Genomic DNA, 20,479 nt, shown 5'->3' on the forward strand with positions numbered 1-20,479 from the left:
GGTGTTTTTTTTTTTTTTTAAATAATTTTATATATTTGGGAACAATATTACTGTTGTTAGATATTTCAGATCTGAAAAACGGTTTAGTAAACAAGTTCCAAAACATTTTTTGTCATAGAACCAGAATCTTTATACGATTGGATCTTTTCCTTTTGAACGGCAGTTTTCAACACAATTTCTAGTTAACTATGTTTCAGTTTTAGATGCAGCAAATGATTTTAGCTCAGTAGAGGCCATTGATTGGTTAAAATTCGAAAAATTAAACTACGTTAAACTTACAAATTACAATTTTCTCAGGAAAGCCAAGAGAAAAAAATGTTTTATTTTGACACATTCTACCAGTATACGAAGTTTAAAAGTGTTTAGTTAACTAGAAATTGTGTTGAAAACTGCCGTTCAAAAGGAAAAGATCCATACCATTTTCCATAAAGCATAAAACTCCTCCTCTATATGCTACTGACAATTCCTGCTACTTTTTATTCCCATAAAACATCAAATATTTTGTTTTGGTATGAGGAGCAGAATGGAGAATCTTTAAAAGCTAGCTTAGATAGACTTGGTAGTTATAAGTGCTAGATAGATGTCTGTCATTGTTGAGAGATATTAACTTCTGGAATGACACAAAACAAAGCGTTAATGTTTATTTTACAAGGAAGCATCTGGGTCACAATGTATGACATGATGTGGACTGCTGGTTCCTTGTTTTAATTGAAACCTTAACCTTTTTGAACCCTTGAGGTTATGGAGTTAAGGCCAACGATAGGCCGATGCTCCCAGCCCTCTTCACCCCCAACCCCGTGTACTGACAGTCAGAGCCAGGTGAGCCTGGGGTTTACGTCAGGTGGGGTGGTCACATGCTGAAGTAGGGACTGAGACTTCTACCCAAAACCTGAAAATATTGGTGTTACACCAACGAATAATGGAAACACCCATCAGTATACCTGTCGTCTTTTTTATTAAACACACATACTTGTCTGTCTGTCTGTCTCTCTGTCTAGCTATGTATCTACCTACCTACCTGTCTGTCTGTCTGCCTATCTACCTGTTTGTCTGTCTGTCTATCTACCTGTCTGCCTTTTCACCTGTCTGTCTATCTATCTATCTATCTATCTATCTATCTATCTATCTATCTACCTGTCTGTCTGTCTATCCTCTCTGTCTGTCTATCTATTTATCTACCTGTCTGTCTGTTTATCTGTCTATCTGCCAATCTGTCTGTCTATCTACCAATCTGTCTATCTGCCTATCTCTGTCTGTCTGCCTATCTGTCTGTCTATCTGTCTGCCTATCTATCTATCTGTCTGCCTGTCTGTCCATCTGTCCATCCATTCATCCATCCATCCAGTTGCTAAAAAACATTAGAAACTTTGAGAGAACATGAAATAATTCATTTTGGGAACAGTGTGTCTTCAAGCAGATAAAGCTATAAAGAACAGCAAATAAATATTGGGTTTAAAAAATGCATTGTTAAATGCTGCCCGTGGAACATGCACTAACATTCTTCTGTAAACGTAAAGTTTTACAATGTCAACAACCTACAATTCTTGGTGGTAAGAATAAAGTTTCTAAAATGGGAAGAGAAATTCAAAGGATTCTATATATTCAGTCACTACTTTAAGTATGGTACTCAGATTGCTATTTTGAACTAATACTGCTGCTGTTGCTCATAGCATATATATATATATATATATATATATATATATATATGTGTATGTATGTGTGTGTGTATGTATGTATATATGTGTGTGTATGTATGTATGTATATATGTATGTATATATATCCATGTATATATATATGTATATGTATGTTTCGTCAAGCCAGGTGAAAGTGTAGCTGTGGCCAATGCCAATGGCACATAAAGAGCACCCATTACACTCTTGGAATGGTTGGCATTAGGAAAGGTATCCAGTAGCAGAAACCATGCCAAATCAGATTGGAACCTGGTGCAGCTCTCCAGCTTGCCAATTTCACTCAAGCCATCTAACCCATGCCGGCATCGAAAGCAGACGTTAAACAGTGATGATGATACATATATATATTCTTCTATTCTTTTACTTGTTTCAGTCATTTGACTGTGGCCATGCTGGAGCACTGCCTTTAAGTCAAACAAATTGACCCCAGGACTTATTCTTTGTCAGACCAGTATTTATTCTATTGGTCTTTTTTGCTGAACTGCTGAGTTACGGGGTTGTAAACACACCAACATTGGTTGTCAAAGTGACAGTAGGGGGGGGGTCCAAACACAAACACACAAATGCACACACACACACACACATATGTATACTCACATGACGGGCTTCTTTCAGTTTCCATCTATCAAATCCATTCACAAGGCTTGGGTCGGCCCGAGGCTATAGCAGAAGACTCTTACCCAAGGTGCCACGCAGTGGGACTAAACTCAGAACCATGTAGTCATGAAGCAAGCTTCTTCCCACACAGCCACCTCTGTACCATACATATATTACAGACGCACACACACATCATAATAAAATCATTAAAAAGAAGGGAAACAAAGAAACAAAGGAGGAAGGTTGGTGTGTACATAAAAGAATGAAGTCTGTTTGTGTGATTTTTGTTGCTCGATTTAACTGTGTTTCCTTTTTCGTGTGCATTTGCAGGAGGTTCACAGCATGACAGCCAAGAGGATTACGAGTATGACTTAATGGAAGGTCTCAGTTCTGATGAGGAGGAAAATATCAAAATATCGAAAGTCAAGTTTAGTCGTGAACCGATCAAAGTAAGTCAACGGCAGCTATGCTTTCTAACAGAATCGGTAGAGCATCAAACTAAATGACCTGTGCTTTTTATTCATATTGTCTGTTCCTTATGTCTTTCTTGATTAGATAAAATATATACCAGTCATATACTGGTATCAATGTAATCTACTGTGCCAATTTGAGTGACAAACGAACATAATGGGTGGAGCAATCACAGTTGCCACATTTACTTATCTCAAGCATTTGTCTTATGAAGAAAGGCTGAAGACGCTCGACCTTTATTCTCTACAAAAATGACGACACCGTGGTGATCTCATTCTTGCTCACAACATCATAAGCAGAAAGTGTAACCTCTCGAAAGAGCTGTTCTTCACTCCTGCTCCAGAGTGTCGGCTGCGGGGTCACTCCGAAAAGCTCTATCTGTGACGATTTCATCTCAATCAAAGGAGAGGGGCTTTCTCCGTCCAGGTTGCGGATCCGTGGAATAAGCTGCTGGACAAGATAGTGAAGATGCCGATGACCGCTCAGTTCAAAGTCTCTCTTGACCAGAAATGGCCTGAACTCTTTGCATGAACACCCTCCCTGTACATAACTCCATGTCCCCCTACATGGCCTTGCTTTTTGAGCCAAAAAATTAACTTAACTTAACTTAACGTGAGAAACTTAACACAAATTGACAATTGGGGTTAATATGGTTAAATAGGTTGTTTTATATGAAAACTATAAAAAATTAAGGGGAGGGGGATAAAATATATTACTGATTTGTAAATATAAAATGTAATGAAAGGGTTAAAAATTCTGAGTAAAAAATAAGTTTTTGCAAATTTTCTAACTGAAGTTTTAAAAGTTATGATTTTCTTTTTACCCTCTACACTAAACAGTTTAATCTCTGTTTTTCTTTCTATCTAGAATGGAAAAACAGTGACGATATCTTTTATAATAACTGATTTTATTCCCCATATTTTTAATATATTTTTTTCTTCCAGTTTTTTAATAAATTTGTTCAAATTCTTTAATCCTTTTAAATTTCACCATTGATAAATTGGATTACCTCCCTTAGATTCATTTTGTGTTTTACAATGGAGAACAGACTTGGGTCCCGTGTCTATGAGGAAGTATTCTTATCATTATTGTTAATAAGGCTGCCAGTGAGCAGAATCATTAAAGTGTCAGACCAAATACTTTGTGGTATTTCTTCCAGCTCTTTAGGAGAACTCTTCTGAATTCTAATACCACTGACGTCAACTTTGCCTTATGCCGGGCGAAATGCGTAGCTGTATTTCGTCTGCCGTTACGTTTTGAGTTCAAATTCCGCCGAGGTCGACTTTGCTTTTCATCCTTTCGGGGTCGATTAAATAAGTATTAGTCACGCACTGGGGTCGATATAATCGACTTAATCCGTTTGTCTGTCCTTGTTTGTCCTCTCTGTGTTTAGCCCCTTGTGGGTAGTAAAGAAATAGATTAAGTACCAGTCAATTACTAACCCTGACCTTCCCTAAAATTGCTGGCCTTGTGCCAAAATTAGAAAGAATTATTGTTATTGTTAATTAAGCGGGGAGTTAGTACAATAGTAGAGCTAAACTAAATACTAACAAGTATTTAGTTACGTTCTTTAAATACTGCACTGGGAGACACTGCACCAATATGTGCAAAGGAAGAGCAGCTGCCATGGTTTGTCCAATTTCTGTCTTGTGGCCATCACCAGAATGGTTAATAATGTGGCACTGGGTTCCCTTCCCATAGTGGATGGTCATGGCTAGAATGTCTTTGAGTATATGTTTGTCTGTTCAGGTTTGACCTGGGGTTAAACAATGAGCTGCATCAATGAAGGGAACCATGTAGCTACTTGATTTGCTGGAAATAGCAGCCAAATCTCATTCAGATCATACACTGCCATTGTAAATGGGCAAGAAACATTAGATACTGTAATAAATACAGAATTTATCTGATCCAGGTTTGGTGTGTGTCAGCACAGTAAATATATATCCCAAGTAATATTAGTGCAGTATACATACGCAGGAGTGGCTGTGTGGTAAGTAGCTTGCTAATCAACCACATGGTTCCGGGTTCAGTCCCACTGCGTGGCATCTTGGGCAAGTGTCTTCTGCTATAGCCCCAGGCCGACCAATGCCTTGTGAGTGGATTTGGTAGACGGAAACTGAAAGAAGTCTGTCGTATATATATATATATATGTGTGTGTGTTTGTGTGTCTGTGTTTGTCTCCCTAGCATTGCTTAACAACCGATGCTGGTGTGTTTACGTCCCCGTCACTTAGCGGTTTGGCAAAAGAGACCGATAGAATAAGTACTGGGCTTACAAAAGAATAAGTCCCGGGGTCGAGTTGCTCGATTAAAGGTGGTGCTCCAGCATGGCCGCAGTCAAATGACTGAAACAAGTAAAAGAGTAAAAGAGTAAGAGTATACCACCATCATCATCTGACATCCGTGTTCCATGCTAGCATGGGTGTGACAGTACCACAAGGGCTGGCCAGGCTGAAGCCTGCACTAGACTTCTGTGACTATTTTGGCTGGATTTTTACAGCTGGATGCCCTTCCTAACACCAACCATTTTACACATCCAAAGTGTAAAATTCACCTCTTCAGGTGATTGTTTATATAAGTTCTTCAGAAGGTTTTGCTGTTATTTCACTCAGTCTGAGAATGTATACTTCTTTTACTTGTTCCAGTCATTAGACTGTGGCCATGCTGGGGCATCACCTTGAAAAATTTTTAGTTGGACGAATCAGCACCACTACTCTTTTACTCTTTTTACTCTGTTACTTGTTTCAGTCATTTTGACTGTGGCCATGCTGGAGCACCGCCTTTAGTCGAGCAAATCGACCCCGGGACTTATTCTTTGTAAGCCCAGTACTTATTCTATCAGTCTCTTTTGCCGAACCGCTAAGTGACGGGGACGTAAACACACCAGCATCGGTTGTCAAGCAATGCTAGAGGGACAAACACAGACACACAAACATATACATACACATACATATACATATATACGACAGGCTTCTTTCAGTTTCCGTCTACCAAATCCACTCACAAGGCTTTGGTCGGCCCGAAGCTATAGCAGAAGACACTTGCCCAAGATGCCACGCAGTGGGACTGAACCCGGAACCATGTGGTTGGTTAGCAAGCTACTTACCACACAGCCACTCCTGCTACTTATTCTGTTGGGTTCGTTTTACTGAACTGCTAAGTTAGAAGGACAGAAACAAACCAACACCCATTGTCAAGTGGTGGTGGGTGACAACACGCTATTTACATTTGGATTTCAAATTTTGCCCAGAGATCAGCTTGGTGTTGCTCCCCCTCTAGGGGTCAAAAGGAAACTATCAATCAAGTACTGATGTCTGTTTAACATTCTTATAAAACATCCAGGATGTGAATAGAGATGAAAGAGGAGAGAAGTGTTGACTCACAATGACTACCACTAATCTTTGTCATCACCATCATCATCATCACCATCATCATCATCATCACCATCATCATCATCACTATCACTGATGCTGCTGCTGCTGTCTCGCCATCTCCACCCTCACAGCTGCTACTTTTTTTGTCACCCCTGTTCCAGCTGCTGATGGCCTTATGATCTCTAGCTCCCACCTCACCTCTTCTCCCTGGGGGAAATTAGGTTACAACCATGTCTACTACATCTCTGGTGATAGTGTTTTCTGTGAGAGGTTGGTGGTGGTGGGGGGAGAAGAGGAGGAGGAGGAGGAAGTCTAGAGACACAGAAGCAGGTTTGTCTGTCTGCATTGGCAGTTCGACTGTCTGTCTGTCTGTCTGCTTCTATCAGTTGCTATGCTTACATGTGTGTGTGGTGTCTGTCTATTTATCTATGTACACACACACACACGTTTATGTATTTGTATGTATGTATATCTGTAAAAGTATTTGTGTGTGTTTAGATTCTTACTCTTTTACTTGTTTCAGTCATTTGACTGTGGCCATGCTGGAGCACTGCCTTTAGTTGATCAAATCTACCCCAGGACTTATTCTTTGGAAGCCTAGTACTTATTCTATCGGACTCATTTGCCGATCCACTAAGTTACGGGGACATATACACACCAACATCGGTTGTCAAGCGATGTTTGGGGGGACAAACATACACACAAACACACACACACACACACACATATATATACATATATATTTCTTTATTGCCCACAAGGGGCTAAACATAGAGGGGACAAACAAGGACAGACGAAGGGATTGAGTCGATTATATTGCCTCCAGTGCGAAACTGGTACTTTATTGATCGACCCCGAAAGGATGAAAGGCAAAGTTGACCTCGGCAGAATTTGAATTCAGAACGTAACGACAGACGAAATACCGCTAAGCATTTCACCCAGCACGCTAACGTGTCTGCCAGCTCGCCGCCTTATATATACATCTGCCTATATATATACATATATACAATGAGCTTCTTTTAGTTTCCATCTGCCAAATCCACTCACAGAGCTCCTTATCTGCATGCTATATGAATGACCATTTCCATGATGCTAGTAGGGCCTGGCCTTCTTTCCTCCTTAATAAAATTTCAGTGAAGGACTTTCAGTTACTGGTTTTGCTCCTTTGTCTGGAATTCCTTCTCCAGATTTTCTAAAAATTCTGTTATAAGAACTTGGTCATCAGCACATAGGGGTTCCAATGGGCAGCTAATTTAAAATTCTTTTGAGTGGGGAGGCATTGAACTGAGACCCAATGACCCCTACCTGAACACTAAATTCATCACTGAACTCATTGCTGGCTCTTACCCTTCTGACTGCACATCTGTACATGGTATGAGGACCCTTATAAACTATTCTGTTTCATTATTACCCACAAGGGGCTAAACATAGATGGTGTCTGGCTGCTCTTCAATTTCGTTGATATTTTTTCCTGCTGTTCCATTTCTTCTTCCACTCTTTCCAAAGCCTACCTCATTTATGGTTCCATCACCTACAAACAAGGACAGAAAAATGGATTAAGTCGATTACATCGACCCCAGTGTGTAGCTGGTACTTAATTTATCGACCCCGAAAGGATGAAAGGCAAAGTCAACCTCGGCGGAATTTGAACTCAGAACGTAACGCCAGACGAAATACGGCTACGCATTTCGCCCGGCGTGCTAACGTTTCTGCCAGCTCGCCGCCTTATATATATAAACTATTCACCTCCTAGCTTCTTTAGTAACCACCTGATTCCAGAGTGAGAGACTCGAGATTCTATTAAAGGCCTTGATGAATGCTAAATATAGGGGGTTTACTCTTAATTAAGTATTTCTCTTGTAATTGTCTCATTAGGAAGATGATGTTGGTGATCACTTATTTGCTTGAAAGCAAATTGCTTCTCATCCAAGCTATTCTTGTTTCTAATAAATTTTTTTTTTTGGCAGTGATGGTGGGGGCAGCCCCCTTCCTTCCCATGTATTCTTTGCATCCAGCAACCTTTCATCTAGCACTTCCATTCCTCATTTTCTGTTTTCAGTGTCATTAAGAACAAACAAACTGTTCCTATCAATGTGTATGCGTTTCTCCTTCAAGACGTCTTCATCCTGTCTGCCTAACAATGCAGAACCCCTCTTACCCCCTTCCTCATCCTCACATCACAGAGCATCTGTAAATCTCTTTCTTTTTGCCTCTCCCCTAGCCAAGGACACCTGATGGTGTCTGGCTGCTCTTCAATTTTGTTGATATTTTTTCCTGCTGTTCCATTTCTTCTTCCACTCTTTCCAAAGCCTACCTCATTTATGGTTCCATCACCTACAACACTATTCCTCCATTATATAACCTTTTGTCTGGCTGAGTCCTTACACAAGCTATTATTAGATCTGGTTTGTAGTCATCAGCTGGTTGTCTCTTAGAAACTCTCAGCTTTCTGCTTTTATAAATCTCCATTTTCTCCACCCTTTTGTTAAATCAATCTCTCTTTCTCAACAGTTTCTGTATTTTATCAATCTGAAAAAGATGAAAGGCATTGACATTGGTGGGATTTGAACTCAGAACATAAACAGCTGAAAGAAAGGCCACTAAACATTTTGTCTGACATGGTAAACATTCCATCAGCTCATCGTAATAATAACCAGCATTAATAACGCTTGTCCTCCTCCCTATAACTAAGTGCAGTCTAGTGAGGAAAGTATTTGACCTTTACTCAGGAATGGTGACCTTTCCCATAACAATTTGGTTCCTGTTTCAACTTCTGCTGAAGGAAGGGGATTGTAGTCTAAACTCATGTGTCTCCCATTGAAATCCTCATTAATTGTCCTGAGGTGGATTTGAACTTGGAACTTCTACACTCTAGGTGCAGAAGTGACTGTGTAAATAGGCACAGGCATGGATGTGTGGTAAGAAGCTTCCTTCCCAGCCACATAGTTCTAGGTTCAGTCCCAAGCAATGGTGGAAGGGACAGACATAGATACACATACACATACACACATATATATGCAACGGGCTTCTTTCAGTTTCCGTCTACCAAATCCACTCACAAGGCTTTGGTTGGTCGGCCTGAGGCTATGGTAGAAGACATCTGCCCAAGGTGCCATGCAGTGGGACTGAACCTGGAACCAGGTGGTTGGGAAGCAAGCTACTTACCACACAATATAATTTCTAACATAGCTACAAGGGTGACAAATAATGATAATAATGGTTTCAAATTCTGGTGCAAGACCAGAAATCTAAGAGTAGGGGACAGGTCGATTACATTAACCCCAGTGCATAACTGGTACTTATTTTATTGACCCTGAAAGGATGAAAGGCAAAATTGACCTCGGTGGAATTTGAATAAAATGGATGAAATGCTTCTAAGCCCAGTGTGCTAATGTTCTTAATAATAATAATAATAATAATGGGTTTCTGATTTAGGTAGAAGGCTAGTAATTTTGAAAGGAAGGGATGGTTAACATCAACCCCAGAACTTGACTTGTGCCTTAGTTTATCAACCTCAGAGAAATAAAAGGCAAATAATAATAATAAAATTTGTTATAAATTTTGGCACAAGGCCAGCAGTTTTTGGAAGGAGTTTGGGTGGGATACAGTGAGTCCAGTGATTGACAGGAACTTTGTTTTATTGATCCTGAAAGGATGAAGAGCAAAGTTGACCTCTGTTGGATTTCATTTCAGAATGTAAGGATCTTGAGGAAATGCCATAGATCATTGTGTCAGATGCAGTTTTGATTCTACCAATGGTGACATAATAAATTGAATAGAAACGGTTTCCAAATGCATTCAGCTTTGATAATTTTGTTTGTTTATTGCTGTTTTCTTTGTTGTTTGTTGTCAGGTGTTTTCAACATGGGCTACATTTGAATATGACCGACGCAATGAAGATGTTGATCCTGTGGCAGCTTCAGCTGAATATGAGCTGGAAAAAAGAGTCGATCGAATGAATGTATTTCCTGTGGAATTACAGAAAGGTAACTTCAATGATCCTTCTGCAAACCCTTACCCATGCCCCACCAACACTGCTCCTTCCAAGGATTACCACAAAGAATTTTGGAGAGAGTGGACATAATGTTCAAATATTCCATCCATAATGGGAGTACGGTGATAATACACATAACAGCAGTTGGCATTTCAATAGGATCACTCTTGGGACCCTCCTTTGCTAATTTTTGCATGTGTAAAGTAGAAAGCACTATATTATTCTAGTATCTCTTTAAATTAACAACCTGAAAGTCCTCTAGAGTCAGGTATGGTTGTGTAGTTTATGAAGTTTGCTTTGCAATGAGGGGTAATCACAATTCATGGCACCATGGAGAAGTGTCTTCTATAGATTCAGGTTTGTCAAACCTTTGTGAGTGGAACTTAGTTCACAAAAACTAAACACCAACACACATGACTGAAACAAGTAATATATATATATATATATATATAATATAAATATTTGTTGTTTCATGTGTGATTTCCATGCTGGTTACAAATTTGCTGCTTTTCTCGATGGTTTAGGGGACCACATCTCAGTTGTATGTTTCATATTTGGGGCCGTTTCTTTGTCTGGATGCCCTTCTAAACACCTCTCATTTTACAGAGTGCACTGGGTGCATTTTATCTCAGTACCAGTGTACTTGAGAGAGTAGGGATAAGGAGGGGAGCAAGAGGTGAGTGAAAGACAGGTGTCAGTACCAAATGGCCAGAGATGGAGGAGGGGCAGTACAGGTAGAGTGCATGGGGTACATGTGGGCCGGGTCTGATATGTAAAGACAAGGTTAATAGCCTGAACGATTAGGATTAAGGTGGGTCATTTAGATGAAGGTAGTTGGGGGATCAACTGACCTTCATTGGAGAATTGTAATTGAGAATTTTTAATTATTATTCCTACTTTTAATAAATGCATTTCCTAATTATTTACTGTTAATTACATGGCACTTAGTATTAATTATCTAGGAAGTAATTAGTCTGAAGTTCCATTTGACGTCTGTTTTGAAGGAAATTTTCGGCTAATTATTACTGTTGAGAAAGTGTTTATTTACAGAGCTAGCTACGTCATTAGGGAGGTGGGGGGAGGGGGATGGAAGGTATAAGAGGGGTGGAGGAGGGGTGTTTAAGAGAGAACGAAGAGGTTAGAAGTGTGAGAGTGCTCAAGAACTAAGAAACCTGTAAGGGTATAGAGGTAGGGAAGAGAGAGAGAGAGAGAGAGACTGGTTGTTATATAGGAGGAAGATGTGAGAGAAAATTGAGATGCAGTGACACAGGGATGGGAAAAGTGAAAGAGAACGAGAGAGAGAGGGTGGAAGATCAAGGTCCCGGGATACATCTGTCTGTCTCTCTCCCTCCCTCTCTCTGTCTCTTGTCTCCCCCCCCCTCTCTCTCTCTCTCTCTCTCTATATATATATATATATATATATATATATATATATATATATAGAAAGTGTGATGCAAGCATTGTGGCATAGAGGAAGTGGGGGGGGGGTGAGCATAAAAGAGAGACTGTGGGAGAGGAAGAAAGATAAGGAGAGAGAGAATGTCTATTGAGATAAAATTTGGCAGATGGAAACTACATTGAATCACATTGTGTGTGGTGGTGGTGGTGGTGGTGGTGGTGGTGGCACATTCATTTGTTCCATATCTGTTTTTCCATGCATGCATGAGTTAGACCTCTGGTTTCCAACCGGGATCTGTATGGCCCTTAGGGGTCCATATAAGAGTTTGATGTTAAAATTCATCTGCAATAAATTGCTTATACAAGACACAAAATATTTCAACATTTTTTTTTATACATTTCCTAATAATGTTTAATTACAAAAATATATTAGGATTTTTTTATACATACATTACACTACACTCGTGGAGTGGTTGGCGTAAGGAAGGGCATCCAGCTGTAGAAACTCTGCCAGATCAGACTGGAGTCTGGTGCAGCCCCTGGCTTCCCAGACCCCGGTCGAACCGTCCAACCTGTGCTAGCGTGGAAAACGGACGTTAAATGATGATGATGATTACATAGTGATGGAGGTCCAGTGGAGTAAACTTGGAAACAAAGGAGTCCGAAGGCAACAAAAGATGGTTGAGAAGGAATATGTTATTTTGAGGCATTATTTTAATGGCCAGATGCTCTTCCTGTCACTGACCTTTACTAAGGGATCTCTAATTCCACTTAACTTTCAAGGTATAAAGTGACTGGATGATTTGTTGATAGGAGAAACTGACTGAAACACTGCCCCCTACACCATACGAACAATCAGAGATGTACACACACACACACACACACACACACACACGTGTGCACACACATGTTCTTTATTAAGAACTTCTGTTGATGTCTCACCTCATCCAGGTGCAAACCCAGATCACATCTCATTTTGCCTAATTTCATTTCTAATTAATTATTTGTGCTCTAACTCTTTCTGTTACTTCAGTGGCATCAATTTAATATCTTTGTGGTTGCTTCTTTCTTGAGAATCTCCTTATCCCTTGTAACAGTTGATGGTGATACTAAAAAAGGTAAAGGGGTAAAAACCCCCTTTGATCATGACTGACCATGGGATTTCTTCTAGAAAGTCCAGGTAAAGTTCCTTTTTGTGGAAGACCAGCAGTTGTCCATGCATACCAGCCTCCTTTCTTTGTACCAAAAATGTTATCCAAGGAAAAGGCAAAAGGGCCGATACAGCTTGGCACCTGTGACATCGCAACTCATTTCTACAGCTGAGTGAACTGGAGCTGTGTGAAATAAAATGTCTTGCTCAAGAACACAACATGCAGCCTGGTCCAGGAGTCGAACTCACTACATCATGATGATGATACTACCAACTACTTGAAAGGCAGTGAGCTGGCAGAAATGTTAGCACACCGGGCGAAATGCTTAGCAGTATTTCGTCTGTCTTTACATTCTGAGTTCAAATCCCACCGAGGTTGACTTTGCCTTTAATCCTTTTGGGATCAATAAAGTACCAGTTGCATACTGGGGTCGATCTAATCAACTGCCCCGCCTCCCTCCAAAATTTCAGGCCTTGTGCCTAGAGTAGAAACTACTCAAAACACTGCAATTGATTTCTTCCTATGATTCCTCATGGACCCTGCGACTAACCAGTGCTGTCCCTACTTTGGATATTTTCAGCATCTCAGTGACTCCTCCTGATAGTTCAGCTTCTGACCCTGTCTCTATCATTAATGATCATTTCAACCGAATAGTGGTTAATTTCAATGATTGACCTTAGAAAGGGATTGACCTGACCCAGTTATTTCTAATGATTCAATTGTTTCTTCAACAGGTCACGATGGACTTGGCTTAAGTATTATCGGTATGGGAGTTGGTGCCGATGCTGGTCTCGAAAAGCTTGGTATATTTATCAAGACATTAGCACCCTCAGGAGCTGCTCAGCGAGATGGCAGGTAAGTAAACCAAATAGATTTCTTGTTTTTGTGTGTGTCTGTGAATTTATGATAAACATATAGGTTATATTATTGGCTTCTACATACGTTTTGCCATTATGGTTGCTTGGAACCCTGCATTGGATGCTTAACCAGAACAGATCTTCAGGGAACACTTTATTGCATTGAGTTAAAGGGAACTAATGCTACTGAGTATAGTAATTGCTTAACCATCAAACCAGAAGCACTTGATAATCTATGTGGAGCTCTGAATATAACGACAGCAGTCATACATCAATTTGTACACACAAGATATACTATATATATATATATATATATATATATATATATACTGGATGCATAAGGTATTTGAGGACAGATTTATGTTTATAAAAAAACAGCTATATAATAACATAACTTTATTTATCAAAAAATGCTATGAGGATAAATATAAACCTTCTTTTCTATAATGTTATTCAATAAAGCCACCTTCAGCTTCAACGACTGCTTCTATATGAGATCTAAATCATCTACATGCTCAAATCAAGTGGTCCTTTTAGATCTGATGTAGTGATTTTCTTTTGCTTTTTCTGACAAATTGACCTTTTTTCATCATATAAGACTGATTGTTCTTTCTGACACATGGAGATCTTTTGCAATTGACCTCATGGACTTTCTTGGATTGTAATCAATGGTCTGTTGAACTTGCTGGATAAATTCAGATGTTCTGATGGTTTCAGAGCGTTTAGAATGCTTTTTATGCTTTCAGACTGGTGATACATTTCCATCTTTAGACTCTAGCTCCTTACAAACTTTGTAGACAAAAGATTTGGCAACTTTTAAAAATCGAGATATTTCTAAATTGCTATGCTCAGCCTTTATAACCACAATAAAAGCATGCCTCTTCATTTCTTGAGTAAGCTGAGGGTCTGCCATTATTATTTTCTGAAACAGAGATTATACAGAGGTAGCAAAAAATGCAGCAATGATCCCAAAAAAGGTATGTCCTCAGATACCTGACGTACCCTTTACATATAATCATAACATGACAGAGAAATAGTTCAATGAAATTTTATTTCATGATAAGAAAATTCGATTACAACAAATTGTTTCGTAACTTAAAAACATGTAAATAACTTATATATAATAATGAATAAATTGCTTACATGCCTACATGAATGCAAAAAACCCTTCCAAATAATGCAGAATTTAAGCTACGTTGCCAGCGCCGCCCCGACTGGCCTCCGTGCCGGTGGCATGTAAAAAAGCACCATCTGATTGTGGCCGTTGCCAGCCTCGTCTGGCCCCTGTGCCGGTGGCATGTAAAAAGCACCCACTACACTCACGGAGTGGTTGGCGTTAGGAAGGGCATCCAGCTGTAGAAACATTGCCAGATCAGACTGGGCCTGGTGCAGCCTTCTGGCTTCCCAGACCCCAGTTGAACCGTCCAACCCATGCTAGCATGGAAAACGGACGTTAAACGATGATGATGATGATGATGACATATAGATACACATACATTCTGAGTTCAAATCTGACTGAGGTTGGTGCCAGTCGAGTCAAGTTCTGGGGTCAAATGTAGGTGCTCTTTACAGTAAAACATTCTATTGTGACACTCCTTGGATGCCTCTGATAAGATGCTATTGCCATCCAACTGAACAACCAATCCATTGCAGAAGATAAATGGCTTTGTATGATGTTGGCAAAACAAGTCAGAGCTTTGTAGTCTGCAGTGTTTCTCTTGCATTAACCCCTCAGGTGTTTATTCTGCTCTGCCAATGAAGTGCTTCAGCTGGAAATTGATATCTTTGTCAATCCCAAGCCATTTTATACACTTGCGATGCTATTACACGATGGTATCGTTTATTATATCATTATTATATGGTGATATTTATACCATATTTTCAGTTAATGAGTTAGTTTGCCAAGAATATTTACTTAGCTTTAAATTCTCTCCGTCTCTGTGGAATAATTCTGTAAAAGAATATTCAATCTTTGGTTATTTCATCAGTGCTCTCTTACGCCAAGCCTCACTCTCTCATCTGTATCATATATATATATATATATATATATATATATATATATATATATATATATGCACATACACACATGCGTGCATGCACATACTCCACATACACACATGCACTTGCACACATGCTCTCACACACACACATGCACTCACACGCACACATTTGTGTTTTTTGTATATGCATCTTTATTTCTCTCTCACATTTTTCTCTCTGTTTATTTCTCTTTCTCTCCCTGCCGCTCCCTCACACAATCCTCCTCTCTCTGCCACTCCTTACACATTCTCTTTTTCAATCTACATCTCTGCTCTTCATTTTCCCTTTTTTTACCCTCATTCCTTTCTGTCTCCTACTCTTACCTTTTCTCTCTTGTCATGGCTGCCTGCTTTTTCCAAAACACTCTCTCATACTCTCCACACACCTCTTTCTCTCTCTCTCACATCTTTTTGCACAATTCCCCCCCCCACCTTATTTTCAGTAATTTCCTTTCCAGATGTTCCACCTCATTACATTCTACTTTCATCTTGTTCTGTGGAATTTAGTTGAGAAAATATGGTTAAAATGTCTGTCGATGTCTAACGTTTAGAGTTTCTTCAGTTTAAATGTAAAGTGTGAAAGAAAGCATTAATTCCCTGCCGTCCATGCATTTTGAAATTTTCAACTAAAGAAACCTCAATGCATTTATTGATGTAAAGGACCTGAGTTTCATACAAATTTGCTGAATTCTTTTGGTGTATGGTGTTATATATCATTTATCACACTGACTTATTGTCAGGTTAATAACAGCAGTTAACAAATACTATTTATCTATAAGTTGTCATCTGATGATGATGTTAATTACAATAGAAGGTGGCTGGCTGATAAAATGAAACTAAATTGGTTCTGAAACACCAGCTGTCATAAAGTTGTCTGTTCTTTGATTAGCTTGGAGATCTGTTTTTAAAATGTTTGTTAACTGTCAGACTAGCTTTGTATTTTAAACATCAAAATAGGTTTCTGTATGAAACCTAAGGTAACTAATACTTGCATAAAATCTGGAGCTGGACCCTCTTTAATCTGTGTTCTTAATTCTGGGTTATGGTCCTGCTGAGTTAAATTCATTTTTTATTGGTTTGACCCCCAGGGAAGAGACTGGGACCATGGTCTTTACAGGCCTGCCAAGACCATTGAGATTAATATGATTAATGTTTATCTTGTAAGCTACTTGGTGACCCTTCAGGTGCTGGTGCCACATAAAAAGCACCCGGTACACCTTGTAAAGTGGTTGGCATTAGGAAGGGTATCCAGCCAGAAAAGCCAAGACAAAACAAAACTGGAATTTGGTGCAGTGCTCCAGCTTGTCAGTTCCTGCTAAGCTGTCCAACTCATGTCGGTTAAATGATGATGATGAGAGATGAAATTTCAGCCTGGTGAATCTCTACATCCTTGGTGACTGCAGGGCAACCTCGGGCCACAAACTTGTCTGCTGCATCTTGACTATGGCACTGCTGATATTGAGAGCGATCTTAAAGAATTTTGGCATAAAGCTCCTGATTTTGACGGGAATGGGGCTAGTCCATTTCATTGACCGCAGTATCTGAATGGTACTTTATTGATGGAGGGCAAAGTTATCCCAGTGGGATTTGAGCTTGGAGCTTAAGGAGCCACAAACCCCTAAAGGATGAAAGGGAAAGTCAACCTCAGTGGGATAATAACAACAAATCAAAGATATGACAAGATTTGATGGAACAGAATAATGGCTGATATAATTGAACTGCGATTCTATCTGTGGCACAATCTCTTTTACTCTTTTACTTGTTTCAGTCATTTGACTGTGGCCATGCTGGAGCACCGCCTTTAATTGAGCAACTCGACCCCGGGACTTATTCTTTTGTAAGCCCAGTACTTATTCTATCGGTCTCTTTTTGCCGAACCGCTAAGTGACGGGGACGTAAACACACCAGCATCGGTTGTCAAGCAATGCTAGGGGGACAAACACAGACACACAAACACACACACACTCTTCTTCCATTTTCCTGAGCGCCTAATAATAATAATACTGTAATTGTTCCACGTGTTGTTGTTTTTTCTGTTTTCCCGTTTGGATTAACCTTATATATATATATATATATATATATATATATATATATATATATACATATATACATATATACGACGGGCTTCTTTCAGTTTCCGTCTACCAAATCCACTCACAAGGCTTTGGTCGGCCTGAAGCTATAGTAGACGACACTTGCCCAAGGTGCCACGCAGATTTTATAAAAGGAGGGTGACATCAATTCCATTTAATCCCAGTATTCTCTATAGGATTTGAACTCAGAACCTAAAAGTATGTGTGCTGTTATCTATATTCATTTTTTTTTCTAGTCTAGGCATAATTCCAAAATGTTCAAAGAGTAGTGGGTAGCATTGTTGTTGTTGTTGTTGCGATGATGGTGGGATAGAATTGTGTTTGGGTTGGAGGCTACCTTTACTGGAACTAATTCTACCAACCCTAATCCCCGCTTCCCAAACTACCAAAAAGAAAAAAAAAAGAAAGATGAAAGGTAAAGTTTATCCTAGTGGGATTAGAACCCAGAACTGTAAGGTACAGTGAACTAAATATTTGATAGAAACATATGCGTGGTACCCCTCATTCACCCCTATCACTCCTGGCAGCAGGGGTGGGTGGGGGAATGTTGTTCTTGTGAATGTCTACTGATACATTACTATATTGCTGGTGGGGTGGGCATGGGGTGTGGTGGGGACTTTGACTCCCTATTCTAGAAACATTGAGGACTATTATGAAAAAGACCCCCAAAAAACAAAATCAACAAGCAACCCTTAAAGAAAAACAATTCTCTCTTCCCTTAAATAAAGGGACGACTGCTTGAGGGGTGATCTCTTTTAAACATCTTTTCCTCTTCCTTTCTCTCTTCACTTTCTTATATCTATGTCTGTCTGTCTCCAAACTCTGTGTGTGTGTATGTGTGTATATATACACACACACATATATATACACACACACACATATATATACCTCTCTCTCTCTCTCTATCCAGCCATCCGGCCATACAGACGGACAGTGATGGCCGGTTCATAGGATTACCTAGGGCGTTACATGCATTTCATCAGATCCTAGGTAACCCTATGGACCGGCCATAAATAACATCCTTTAAATACTCTGCTTCTGTTTGTGATTTATGATCTACTAAAGATATATCTATCTATTTATCTATCTGTCTATTGTATATATGTATGAACACACATATTATATATGTATATATATATACACAGACACACACACCACACACATGAACCTCTCTCTTCCCTTCCATTAAGGTATAAACCATCTCTCTATTTACACAAACACACACACACACAGAGCTTCTCCCCTCCCCCAGTTTATAGTCCACCATACAGTCAGACTTCCAAAAGACTTCCAGGAAGATTCTTTTTCAGAACTTGTTCTTGCACCCTTCAACACTCCTCTTCATCTTCTTTCTTGTCCTTAAGTATATCTGTCTGTCTGCGATTATACCCACCACAGACCACCATCCAGCCAGCCAGCCAGCCACCCTTCATCCTCACCCTCCTCCTCTTCGCTACTCTACTCCAGCATCTGTCCCTATTCCCTGCACATATTTGCAAGACACAGATACATATAGATATACCCATACACACAAACACACACACACATGAACACACCCACAAATGTACATAGATAAATGTACATGGACATATGTACACATAGACATACATACTACATACACACACACATGTATAATATACATACATACATGCATGTGAAGAAATAGGTGTGTATATGTTCTCATGTATTCATGTCTGTGGATATATATATATATATATATATATCCATCCACAGACATGAATACATGAGAACATATACACACCTAAATATACACACCTATATATATATATATACATATATATATATACATATATATATGCACAGACTCGGCCACACATACGTGTGTGTATATACACATAAACACACAGATATATAAATGCTTGCACTTGTGTGTGTGCGTGTGTGTTGGTACAGTTTGTGGTGCCAACTATGAAATGAAGAGGGGCATTGCTTTTGGTGAGGGTGCTGGTAGTAGCAGCAGCAGTAGCAGCAGCAGTAGTTAGGTTCCCAACTGTATTTTTAGCTCTGTCCTGCCAAATTTTTCCCATTGAAGCTTCAGATTATCTCAAAGAGAAAGAGAGAGAGAGAGAGAGAGAATGAGAGAGGGGGAGGGGGTTGAGTGATGTTGGGTAGGAAGAGGGTAAAGGAATTGGTTAGGGGTTTGGTGGGTCTGCGGTTGGTGGGGGTGGGGGCGGTTGAGGGGAGAGAGACTATGGGAAGCTGAACTTTGAGAGGGACAAAAAAAAAAATATATATATATATATATATATATAAGAAAAAATAGAAACTAAAGAATAAAACAATAACAAAAACAAGAACCCCCTTCCAGTGGGACAGGAAAGGGAGGAAGGAGGAAGTCATCCATTCACCCCCCCCTGCATACACACACCCACAGACATACATATATATCTATATATATATACATACACACACACATACATATACCCAAGCACACACATACACTACAGCTGTTAGTGAGTGTGAAGTAGATAGAGAAAATAACAGATTTGGGGTTGTGTATATAGTTTTTTTTTGTATATATACACACACATGCATATATTATGTGTGTGTGTGTGTGTGTATAAAATCAGAGAGGGAGAGGGGAGTGGCGAGAGATTTTTGAATCTCTGGTAATAGTTTCAGTAGAGCAGATAGTAAGGAAAGGAATATCTTGACAGGGATATACAGGGAATAATGGCAATGAAAACGAAGAAGAATCTTTTGGTAAGAACAACCAACCTTCCTCTGTTTATTTATTCTAACCTCCTGTCAATATTCTTTCATTATCTCCATCAACACACACACACACACACA

General features: G+C 39.5%; 1 protein-coding gene across 11 annotated transcripts in view; it reads left to right on the top strand.

Annotated features, from left to right (window-relative positions):
- The window catches only part of LOC115223415 (neurabin-1), a 320,060-nt gene that overhangs the window by 195,988 nt on the left and 103,593 nt on the right, over positions 1-20,479 (top strand). For all 11 annotated transcript variants that reach the window (XM_036512632.1, XM_036512635.1, XM_036512634.1 and 8 more), the window contains 3 exons: positions 2,620-2,738; positions 9,987-10,119; positions 13,411-13,531. In XM_036512632.1, the coding sequence (XP_036368525.1) occupies positions 2,620-2,738; positions 9,987-10,119; positions 13,411-13,531 (373 nt within the window). The remainder of the gene's footprint in view (positions 1-2,619; positions 2,739-9,986; positions 10,120-13,410; positions 13,532-20,479) is intronic.

Source organism: Octopus sinensis, linkage group LG23 (genome assembly GCF_006345805.1).
Source record: "Octopus sinensis linkage group LG23, ASM634580v1, whole genome shotgun sequence".
NCBI classification, from domain to species: Eukaryota; Metazoa; Mollusca; class Cephalopoda; order Octopoda; family Octopodidae; genus Octopus; species Octopus sinensis.